Source organism: Ranitomeya variabilis, chromosome 8 (assembly GCF_051348905.1).
Source record: "Ranitomeya variabilis isolate aRanVar5 chromosome 8, aRanVar5.hap1, whole genome shotgun sequence".
Classification (NCBI taxonomy): domain Eukaryota; kingdom Metazoa; phylum Chordata; class Amphibia; order Anura; family Dendrobatidae; genus Ranitomeya; species Ranitomeya variabilis.
In genome coordinates this window covers 187,756,041-187,768,203 of record NC_135239.1, presented here as the reverse complement: position 1 = coordinate 187,768,203, position 12,163 = coordinate 187,756,041, and the positions used below count along the sequence as shown (strand labels likewise).

General features: G+C 40.6%; 1 protein-coding gene across 3 annotated transcripts in view; it reads left to right on the top strand.

The window, feature by feature from the left end:
• ERC2 (ELKS/RAB6-interacting/CAST family member 2) overlaps positions 1-12,163 on the top strand; it is a 1,115,226-nt gene that overhangs the window by 798,684 nt on the left and 304,379 nt on the right. For all 3 annotated transcript variants that reach the window (XM_077278496.1, XM_077278495.1, XM_077278494.1), the window contains one exon: positions 946-1,077. In XM_077278496.1, the coding sequence (XP_077134611.1) occupies positions 946-1,077 (132 nt within the window). The remainder of the gene's footprint in view (positions 1-945; positions 1,078-12,163) is intronic.

Here is a 12,163-nt window from a genome sequence, read left to right as displayed (position 1 = left end):
TTTGGTATTTTAAGGACATAATATTGGAGGGGTTCTCTCATTGGTGTTTGTACTCTTGACCATCTCATTTGATAAGATGACCCTTTAGAGGAGAATTTCTAATGTGAATTTTGGTGATTGTTCAAAGTTCCGAAAACTTTTTATTTTATTAGTAGACAACTGAATGAAGCCTGTATCATTGTCTATCTTGCTTTGTGTGCACATTTCAGCTCTTAAAAAAAAAAAGTCCTCCCATAAAATAAATGTCTGAGGGTAATATTCAGAATTTGTTCCAGAGCTTTCATAGAAAGGGTCTTTTATATCTTAATCAACTGAATAGCAAAGTCAGAAAATGTAACATCCAATACATCATATGGTCTTGACAAGTCAAATTAAGCGATACTAATCCATGGAAAATCCAGACTTGACCTCTTGCATATGGAATCTAATTCATGTCGTCCATCCACGTACGTTCACCTCGTGAATTGACTTGAAGGCTGCACAGAGCCGGTCAACTCTACAGTGACAGTTCTTTAGAGGGAGGTAGTGGGCATTTAGATTTGGCTTGTTTGAAAATCACATTTTGTGAAAAAAATGGTAATAAATAATATAGTATTAATATTGCATTGTTTTATTTGGGATGGGGCTGTGGTTGAGCTTCTTCGGTCGAGAAATTCAATCCAATTCCATGGTGGCTTAACGCAAGTTTGTTTTTCTCCCATCCTGATATATATATATATATTTTTTAAATACCATAGTTTGCAAAACACCAGTCAAAAATAAGGAAAGGTGAAGAATTTACCTGTCTTTCAACCTGCATTTTTCTTATTTATGAAATGCTAGAAAAAGGGTTTTGGTCGCAGGCCTGTTGTAGAATCCCATACATGTCATGTTGTGACCTGACCATATTGTTTTGAAAATGTAAATTGTAACAATTACTTTATTAGGATTTTTTTTTTTTTACAGACTCAAAACAGGATGAAGCTAATAGCGGATAACTATGAAGATGACCATCACCACCATCACCACCACCACCATCACCACCATCATCGTTCTCCTGGGAGAATGCTCTCTAGCCATAGACCCTCTCCAGATCAGGTTAGATGCCTATTTTTATTTTCCCTATAAGATAATTATTTTTTTATGTTTTTGAAAAGTTATAAAACTAATTTTCTTTGATACAGTCAGTCCACATTTTTGCTTACTATACACTCTCTGATGCTGATGATTAGCATTTGGCTTACATTTATAGATTCTCAAAACTTTTTATTAACTCCAGGTTTGTTTTAGCTTCTGCAGACAAGAAGATGGAAAGGTATTTTAACCCATTTAGCTACAGTTAGAATAGGGTTAAATATTTGGGATAGCATACAGATGGTTGTGTGGTCCAATCAAAGAGTGTCAAATAGTGGTTTGTGTTGTCCAAACTTTGCCGCTTCATGCAGTGGTCTTGCACCGATGGACAGCAATTTCAAAATTTTAGGGAAGCCAGGCGTAACTTTACTCTTTTGATACACTTGGCATTACTGAAGATGGTATTGCCGAGCTCCAGGTAGAGTTCTAAGGTTCAACTGAATGTGCATTTGATGAGTTGATGTGTTCAGGACTGCCCATCAATGTACAAGGCCGGGGTTACACTTGCGAGTGCAATGCGAGAAACTTGCGCATGAATACCCGGCACTGCCGGCCACTTGGGACCGGAGCATTCAGCTGCATAGAAATACTTGCAGCCACACGCTCCGGGCCCAAGTGCCGGCGGCAGTGCCAGATATTGATGTGAGTTTCTCGCATTGCACACCCAATTGTGACCCCGGCCTTAAGCTCATTTTATGAAAAGGATCCTCTAAGTACCAGGTTCAGATGGGCACACAGATCTGGGGTGTTAATGCAGCAGCAGGAAGTCATGTGGGGAGCATAGACTTGGAACATGGGAGGCTGCAGGCAGACAGGATGCAGGAAAGTTCAAAACAATGCAGACCAGAAGCAGATAGTGGTTTACATCAAGACAAACAGAACTAAGAGTCTTAATACCAAGATACAGGTGTGTGTCTTAGTGAGCCTTATATAGATCTAGGCAAATAAGGTCATAGGAGCACACCAAGACACTTGTAAGACCCAGTATGGAGCACAACAGAGGGCAGCGGCAGTAGGGGAAGGTGGTAAAGCCATGCCGTGCCAAGGCAGATGCGTAACATGCCTTAAATGAAGGTTCCAAACACCTTCCTTGATCAGTAACATAAGCGTGATTGATGTTTATTTGGCTTTTAGGTAGGGACAATTTCAAAAGTTTTGCTCCATGAGAATGAAGAAACCAAAGTCGTTAAATTGGTACAAGTGCCAGATTTAAAAATGTGGTTGCAGTATGGTATGCCACTGGGCAGAGGTGTAATGCCTGTACATAGTGGTCTACGTCTTCCTTTTTATTGTTCTCAAATGACATTTTCCATGTTTTGGATAAAACTCTAGTCTTTTGTACATCTACATCTAATATATTCCATTGTTTTGCCTTAAGGCCCCCCAAAATAGCAATTACAAATGTGAATACATTGTCAAAACATTAGGATTTCTCAAATTGAAAACTTGTGACTCGGCAATGGTTGTTATTAATGAAATAGTCCAATTTTTTTGCCTTTAGGTCCTCATTTAAGCCCAAAACATTTAGCGCTTTAAAAGTAACAGACTCGGTTCGTGTCAAACGTATTGCGAGTGGACTATTGCCAAAAATGTGTTTTATTAAAATAAAAGTTATTTTGGCAGAGGAATGACGACATTTAAAACAATTTAATAATTTACTGTAAATGGAACCTTGATTCCCACTTACATAAAATGAAATGTCTTGGAGAGAGATCCCATACCACTCTGCAGCTCATGATTCCTTATGCTCTTGAATCTCTGCTGTATTTCAAAAATATCTCCAGGGAGTGTAGTTACAAAGGAAAAATGTGTATGTGTTAAAGATGTGCCCATTTATTTATAAAATGCTTTGACCTAAAATACAGGTTCAAAGAGCTACTAGTAACATTTCTAAATATCTACATGCAAAAATTTCTGGGAACTTGGTCACGCAAAATTTCAATTTCGACATGAAAGAGAATACATGTTTTGAGAATTCACCTTCAAATTTCCTTTAATTATGCATGCTCCTAGAGCAGTGTTTCTCAACTCCAGTGCTCAAGACCCACCAACGGGTCATGTCTTCAGGATATCCTTAGTATTGCACAGGTGACAATTTCATCACCTGCTCAAGCATTAATTCCATCACCTGTGCAATACTAGGAAAATCCTGAAAATATGACCTGTTGGTGTGTCTTGAGGACTGGAATTGAGAAACACTGTCCTAGAGAATCAGTATCTTCTGAGAGCCAGTATATGTAGTGTCTCCCACAGCCAACCAGAAGACTAGTCTGTAGTGATAAAAGTAGTTTGGAATGAGCGCCTAAGGATGATCACAGGCAACAGGCTTTGTGGACTCACTAAGTCACTAGTACAGTAGATTGGGCATAGAGAAAATTTATGGAGCATAGTCTAAGAGAATTTTTTAATCTCCACCCTCGGCCCTACCGGTGTAACTGGAGCACTGTATGTGGTCACTTGGCAGCTATAAAGAGGGCTATCATGAACATGCTCGACACTAGCTACTCAGTTTTCCAGACCACAGGGGTTGCTCTGGTCTTCACACTTTATCCTTTATTCAGGGATCTGGACTTAACAAGGAACCCTAGGCTGGGGTCACAGAGTTAGCTACCAATTGATGGTTCAAGCTGGCAAGTAGAACAATCTAGTAATCGGCTTAGAACCAGGAGGTCAAAAACCAGCTGTAGTAAAAATTGAGGAATGCCAACATGGAGTTGAAGCAGGATACCGAGAAGTTCTCTAAGAGCAAGTCAAATTATAACTGGCAGTGGACAGCAAGCTTTCAGGAGCTTAAATAGCTTGCAGCTCCTCTGAGGCCACACAGAAGGAAATAAACACTGAAAAATTAAATCCTGATCTCCCAGTATGGACAAAATGATAAGTACCTGAGAACACAGAACTAGAGTAGTCCCATAGAGTCATCTGCAACAAGAGCACAGCGCTGCCTAGCGACAGAAACAGAGACAGGAAGGGCAAGCACCGACACAAATGTCACAATAGGGGTGGGCGGACTTTCCCCCATGAAATCCTCATATCACTGCCCTGGAGTAGTCCATTTTAGCACTCCCTGACTCATAGAGGGATAGAAAAATCAGAATCACAATTCCAAGACAGCAGGTATAAATGCAGTCAGATATTGAATGGTCGAGGCTGGCAGAGTTCTGTTGTAAGTTGAGGAAAGAGGGAGGACAGGAACGGCGGCAGACAAGAGAACAAGGCCAGACTTACAGGCCAATTGAGAACAGTAATGGGCAGGAGAAACTGTACTATAGCAGACTACGAACTAAAATGGACATTATTGCTTAGGCCCACAGTGATGTTGAAGGGAACCATAAAAAGCATGGGGCACTTGGGCTTTAGTTGGTGTCAAAGAAAATTAGTGCACACTAGCTCTTTAGGAAATCGGGAAACAGAGCAGAAAGACATATTTCTGGAGGAGAGCAGTGGCAAGGTGGAGGACATCAGGAACCATGGGAGGTTAGTCGGAAAATTGAGACCCAGTCCTGCCTATAAATGGATGTGTTTATTTACCAGTGAGTCCTGTTTTTAAAGATCTTTAAAGAGAATCAGTCACCAGGGTTTTGCTACTCCATTTGAGAGCAGCATGATGTATGGACAGAGACCTTGATTCTACTGATGTATCACTTACTGTTCTTTTCTGTGCCCCTTACTGGAGTTTTGATTAAAAATTATTTTATCTGATACAAGTCTAGCAGTTCTCTGAATGCTGAGCTTTGTATACTCCACCCACAACACTGATTGACAGATTTCTATGCACACTGTGCATAAGCAGAAACCTGACAATTTTGGGGCAGACTTGGACTACCCTGGCAGCAGGTTTACTAGTCCTGTAGTGATAATGTCCTGTTGATAAAGCAGTGATTTATAAAAACTACACTAAGCAGCCTAGTTAGTGACACATCACTGGAGTCGGGGTCTCTTTCCCTATATCAGATTACATAGCCAAAACCTGGTGTCAGATTCCTTTTAAAAGGTCAGACCTTATTTGACATGGCAGCCACTTACAAGTGACATTAGAAAACGTTTTGCATGAGTTAAGGATTGATATGGATTCACAATCCTGTACCAATCAAGCTTCTGAATGAAAAATGTAATGAGGTGGCTGGCATGGTCACTTTTCAGTTAACCAAGTGAGACTTCTAGATTAGAATACTGCGCTTGCTCCTCGTGGCCCTGCTTTGGTCTGTACTCATGGATTACCCCCTTTCCTAGCTACACAAATAGTTATATTAATACTATGTAGTCCCAAAAACACAAGAAGAACATGAACACCAACTTCCAAAAAATGTTGAGTTAATTGAAAATAAACTTGAGAAATCGGTTGACTATCCGAGGCTGATGACAGATGGAACTTAAGTTCTACATCTACGTCAAATCTATGGTTTCTTACGTTGAGTTTTCCTCTAAACAACAGATGCGAAATATTTTGTAAAAATAAAAAATGAATTTGTGAGATCACAACTGTGTAAAACAGATGGTCTTGCTCCCCACCCTTCAAAAAAGAAAGGACTTCATATTATCGCTGTGACATATATTCAGTCAAATGGAATGATATTTTGCTTCTGATCACAAAGATCCATTGAGGTTGGGTATTAAGACGATGACAATCCCTTGGACATATTGCAATGACTGCTGATGTTTCCCCCCTCCATGCATATCTTTCCAGTGCCTACATGGCAGATGTTGGAAATAAATTTCAGATCTTCCTTTTGCTGGACGGCAGCAATTGATCATCTAAGTCTTTTATACTCATACTCTGTAACTAATCTTGAAGTATGCTGGGAAGCTCACCCAAGATAAAAACACATGTTCTCACATATTCTACAACTGCTTCAAAATCGCAAAGGAATTGAATGAGAATTTTTTTGTTACCCAAATCTTCAATTTTTTTTACAAAAATGTAAAAAATAAAATTAATAAACAGAATATGCTGAATGCAAACATGTACCCGATGTAAAAGAGTTTAGCAACATTCAACCACATTTCAGAAGATCCATTTCAGTTTTACTTAGGAAGACGAGACAACTGACAATGTACATCATATACGATCATATTCTACAACTGCTTGAAAATCGCAAAGGAATTGAATGAAAATTTTTTTTGTTACCCAAATCATCAAATCTTCATTTTTTTTTACAGAAATGTAAAAAATAAAATTCATTATCAGAATATGCTGAATGTAGACATGTCCCCGATGCAAAAGAGTTTTGCAACATTCAACCACATTTCAGAAGATCCCTTTCAGTTTTATTTAGGAAGACGAGACAACTGACAACGTACATTTTGTATAGATGTAGCAAAGGTTGTCATGACTCACAATCTTGATAACATATCTCATGTAAGAGGATTAAGATAATGGAACATTGCGAAAGCCATTTACTGATTTAGTTAAAGGGAACCTGTCACCTGAATTTGGTGGGACAGGTTTGTGGTCATATGGGCGGGGTTTTCGGGTGTTTGATTCACCCTTTCCTTACCCACTGGCTGCATGCTGGCCGCAATATTTGATTGAAGTTCATGCTCTGTCCTCCGTAGTACACGCCTGCACAAGGCAATCTTGCCTTGCGCACGCGCAGTATGCTTTGCCCAACTGTGGGCAAAGCCAAAAAGCATTAGTGCCAATGTCCCGGAACACAGCAAAATTTTTCCAGGACATAGTGCGCCGGCGCATGCGCACTAATGCTTTTCGGCTTTGCCTGCAGATGGGCAAAGCATACTGCGCGTGCGCAAGGCTAGATTGCCTTGCGCAGGCATGTACTACAGAGGACAGAGCATGAACTTCAATCAAATATTGCGGCCAGCATGCAGCCAGTGGGTAAGGAAAGGGTGAATCAAACACCCCAAAACCCCGCCCATATGACCGCAAACCTGTCCCGCCAAATTCAGGTGACAGGTTCCCTTTAAGCTGGCCGTACACTTATTGTAATGTGGATGCAAAAAATGTATTTTTTCAGCCACAAATTAAGCATTTTACATGCAGATTTTACTGCAAATTTATTATGGGCTTCACCTTTGCTTTTGAAAGGGTGAAAATCTCAGGAAACAATTTATATCCAGAGTGTTTAAAATTTAATTGTTGTGTCAATTACACTTTGTTGCTACTGTTTATATGTGAGGGAGTGCCAGGGCCGTAGTCGTGGCTGAGGTAAATGGCTCCAACGCACCCTTGTCTTTCCTCACATGCAGTCCACAGTTCTCTGTCAGCATACCTGTTGCTTCATGCTCCACTTCATCAGGGCTTCCTCTGGACACTAGTTCACAAACAGAGACACAGTCCATTTCCAATTTTAAACAAGAACTTTACTGTTGTCTGTTCTCAGCCCGTTCAAATCAATTACAGCATGCACTTCGGGTACCACACAGTTTACCTCAGTCACTTTTCCTGTGCTTTCCCTGTCCTCCTTCAGCATGTACCGGGGTTGTCCCGTTCCGTTCGGTATCACAGCGTCCTCTCTGTCTAGCTTCACCACACTCCGATACTCTCCTGTCCGCTTCGCACCAGACAAAAGGGCACCTTGTCCACGTAGCAAGCTGCCACATGATGAGTGACCTGTGTTGCTGTACTGCTGTTAGCTGTCTCGCTACAATCTGCGTGGTTATAATCACTGCTGTAATCTGTGCTGCCATCTGTGGCTCTCAGGCCCAGAACGGCTGGGCTCCTGTCTTAAAAACATTACAGGGCTGACTGCTTGTCAGGGCTCCCTGACCCAACTGACAAAAATGCCTGATGCTCCTCGGCTTAACCACAGCTAGCCCCTCCTACATTAACTATTTACACTCTGAGCATCGCTATATCCCCACCCAGTGGGCCAAAGAGGGTACTACGCTTTCCCTATAATAAACAATGAACAGCTTCATATACAAAACAGCAGTAATACATATGTACATTATGACACATACCCAATAGCAGTAATCAAAGGTAAAACATAACTTTATACATTATAACATACGGTATCAGGACGGGCAAGAAAAATGCAAGGACATAATGCACCCCCTTACATATACAATACAGAATTTTCGCCTACAGGAAATATCCAGCGCTTATCCACTAGGTATCAACAAAGCCTTTGCGATTGGTAGCAAATGTTGCAAAAAATAAATTAATAGAAAAAGATTTGACGTTTCAGAGTAGATAGCTTTGCTATATGAAGGAAAGAGTTCCAGAGTGAAATACCAATTTCAAAGTTCTTATTTTTACTCGTTTCATGCTCGCGCAGACCACTTTTTCAAAAACAAACTACATAGATATTTTTGTGCTATCTAGGTTGTTTTTGAAAAAGAGGTCTGCTCAAACACAAAACAAGTAAAACTAAAAACTACGAAATTGCTATTCCAGTCTGGAACTGCTTCCTTCATTCATACATACGATCTACTCAAAAAATGTCTAATCTTCTTTTTCTTTTAATCGATATGCAAAAGAGGGTTTACCTTCTTTTGCCGATGGAACTGCGGAAGCTGTAATATTCATGGGCAATTATTGGAGTTGCGATAATCACAACCCTTTCAGGTGAGCAACTCCATAACTGCCTTCCCATCTGTACCTTTCAATATCACCTAATGTGCGCCGGTTGTCTCCTACCCCTCATTTTTTTCTCCGCAAAAAAATAAATGGCAGAGTTGCATTTTTCATGTATTCTGCTATTTATTATCAAAGAGAATAATAACTTGTGAAGTGCAGCAGAACAAATGCTTGATTCATCCCACAAAAAAAACAACAAATCAAATGGTTACATCGACTCCGAAATAAGAAAACGTTATGGCTAGTAGAATAAGAAAAGAGAAAAACTGAAAAAAAATCTGATACTGTTTATTTCTTATATTGAAATTTTCTGTTCAGAGGAGATCTGACCCTTGGGACACCTACTGATCTGAAAGGACGCTTGAGTCCATAGAGAATGAATAGTGATGGGACATATTCTGGGCTTGTTCTCCGGATTGGTTGGAGTCCCAGTAGTTTGCCCTCCATTGATCAGAAAGTTATTTTGTATCCTGTAGATAAGTGATAACTTTTAATTTTGGGAATAAATGTTTAAGACCAAAATTGTCTTGGTTCACATTGAGTTAGGCCAATTTCCCACATTTGTTAAACATGGATCATGCCCGATCTTCGGGTCTCCTGACCTGAGCTACTACATCATGGGCATATATAAAGCAGATTGCTCATTTCGGAACACCCAACAGTCAGACCAAAACTTTGATCCAAGTATAGTCTGTGTTTCTTGGATGAAATCCGCTTTATTCCCACCTTGTACATTTATAGCATACCCACAGGAGGTTATGGTTAAAAAAAAAATCAACCATTCATTTAAAGGGATTATCTGAGACTTTGCTTGTTTTTTTTGTATGGAGATAGGAACTTACGGGCAGGTAATTGCTACCTACCTGCCTATTCTGCCATGCAAAATCTCTGTCAGCACAGAGTGGTCACAGACCGCTCATACCGGTGATGTCACATTGACACAGTAGCTTCTTCTTTTCCACCCTGCTCTGTTTGAGGTTTACCTGCTGATGTCATACTGATTAACAGCCAGCTCCCCACTGCCAAACTACGGGGAGATGGATGTCAATCAACATGAAATCGGCAGTGGCTCTCCGTCGACAGAGCAAACCAGAAGAGAAAGAGCTGCTCTACTGACGTGAGATGATGGGAACCAGGATAGTCAAAGCTGGAGCCGGAACAGATCATCATCGGCAGAACAGGCAGGTAGTTAGCAACTACCTGCCGGTATGTTCTTAGCCTCAACCAAAAAAACTAACCTAAGTCCCGGATACCCTTTTGACTTCAACATGTAAGAACTGCTGGCATCTCAGGACCTCATTTCAGGAGACTAATAGAACCTCAGAGCAATCTGGGTTTAGCCACATCTACTATATTTAGAAATCCCGCTTTGCTTTCCGCACCTTCTCTTTGCTGATGCAGGATGGTCACAAATATATCCAAACTCTTTAGGAATGACAGATATATTCATCCGTATGCTGGGAAGCAATTATCTGCTTGTTAATATGGCATTTTATTGTCGTGCGGTTTTATTGTATATATAAATGTACACGCTGAACCTTCTGACTCAGTGGTTTAGTGCGATCGCGGTCACATCATCAGGGTGAGCAGACCGTGCAGGAAAACAGTAAAACGCACTGAGAACCTCTGAATGGCATCTGACTGCACCATGTAAAAATAAACCCCAGCAACAAATAAAGGAGACGGAATGTGTCAGAGCTTTGCCAAAACCCACTGAAATCTATTAATATGGTGCTACTCACCAAGAGTCATAATCGCAAAATGTGTAAGCTGCAATTCTCCTCATAAAGAGGTGTTAGAAGCTGCTGAAGAAACCAGAAAGAGAAAATCATTTAAGGTGAACTGAAAAGTCTTCTTGTTTAGAGGCCACCGGCCCCTGATCATACGTCATGATATAAGGCTGGATGTGATGTGACATACGGGTTCCTGTGGCTAAAGGAGAGGCAGTTGAAGTATGTAAAACCATCAAAACTAATATATATACATATATATATATATATATATATATATATATATATATATATATATATAAAATAATTTTTTTCTGGATTTTTATGTATATATATATATATATATATATATATATATATATATATATATTTATTTAGACATATATATATATATATAAGATGGAGGCCTGATGCTATCGCATCGGGAGGGCGGTAATGTCACGATGGGGAAAGGCTTGCGGCGCTGTTGTTTCTTAATGAGATCCTGTGATAATCTAATGACTTTTGCATCAGGGGAATCATGTGCTTGACGCCTACGCTTATATGCATTGTTTTTGCCCCTGCGATGCTGTTGCTCTTCAAGAATCTCATTTGCCCTTTGTTGTCTTCGACGTTGTGCCTTTGCTGCTTTCCTTTCTTGGTGTAATTTTTGGTAGGAGCCATGTTGGCATTGATATTTGCATTTTAAAGGGGTTTTCCCATGAACAAAAGTTCATTTTAAAAATTGCCTGTGTCTGACCGTGTACCGAACATACCACAGCTGCTGGGCAAGGGAGGAAGCAAAAGACAATACTGATATTACAGCAGGAGATCACAGAGGATACATTTTGTGAGGTAAAATATTTTTAAAAAACAGTCAGTGAAATATTTTACCTCACAAAATGTATCCTCTGTGATCCCCTGCTGTAATGCCAGTATTGTCTATTGCTTCCTCCCCTGCCCAGGAGATGTAATATGCTCTGTACACGGTCAGACACCGTCAATTTTTAAAATGAACTTTCGTTCGTCGTAAAACCCCTTTAATGTGACCGGCTTCCTCTGCCTGTAGACACGTTGCGCATTGCTGCCGGGATCAGCCGAATGTTTCACTGCACCTGCGCGTAATTCACGCAGGCGCAGTAAATCACACCGCTGCCATCTTTGTGCAGACAGATAGTGGGATGCGCTCCTCCTGTACAAAGATGGCAGCAGTCAGTGAATCATTTGGCTGATCCCGGCGGCGGCCTGTTCGCGACGGTGTTCCACTGGTGGTACCATGCAAGAGGCTGCGTAAGTGTGTGAGTGTGTGAATGTGTGTATGTGAGTGTGGTGCATACGGCGTAGAGAGTGTGTGTGTGTGTGTGTGTATGGTGCAATGGTGTTCCACTGTGGTACCGCGCAATAGATTGGTACCAGCAGCAATTTCCATATTAAGACACCCATCACTTGGGTGTCCCAATATGGCAGTCAGTGAACATCCTCTGCTTGGAATTCAGGGATACGGTGACATCTGGATAGAACAGGAAATGAAAACATTACAAGGCAATTCTATAAATAGATAGGTGCTTCTCACGCAATTAGATCATCAAAAAGTTAATTTATTATTATTATTATTATTATTTATTTATATAGCACCATTAATTCCATGGTGCTGTACATGAGAAAGGGGTTACATACAGGGTTATAGATATCATTTACAGTAAACAGGTTTACAGTGACACACTGGTACAGAGGGGAGAGGACCCTGTCCTTGCAGACTTACAGTCTATGGGATAGTGGGGAAGAGACAGAAGGTAGGGGT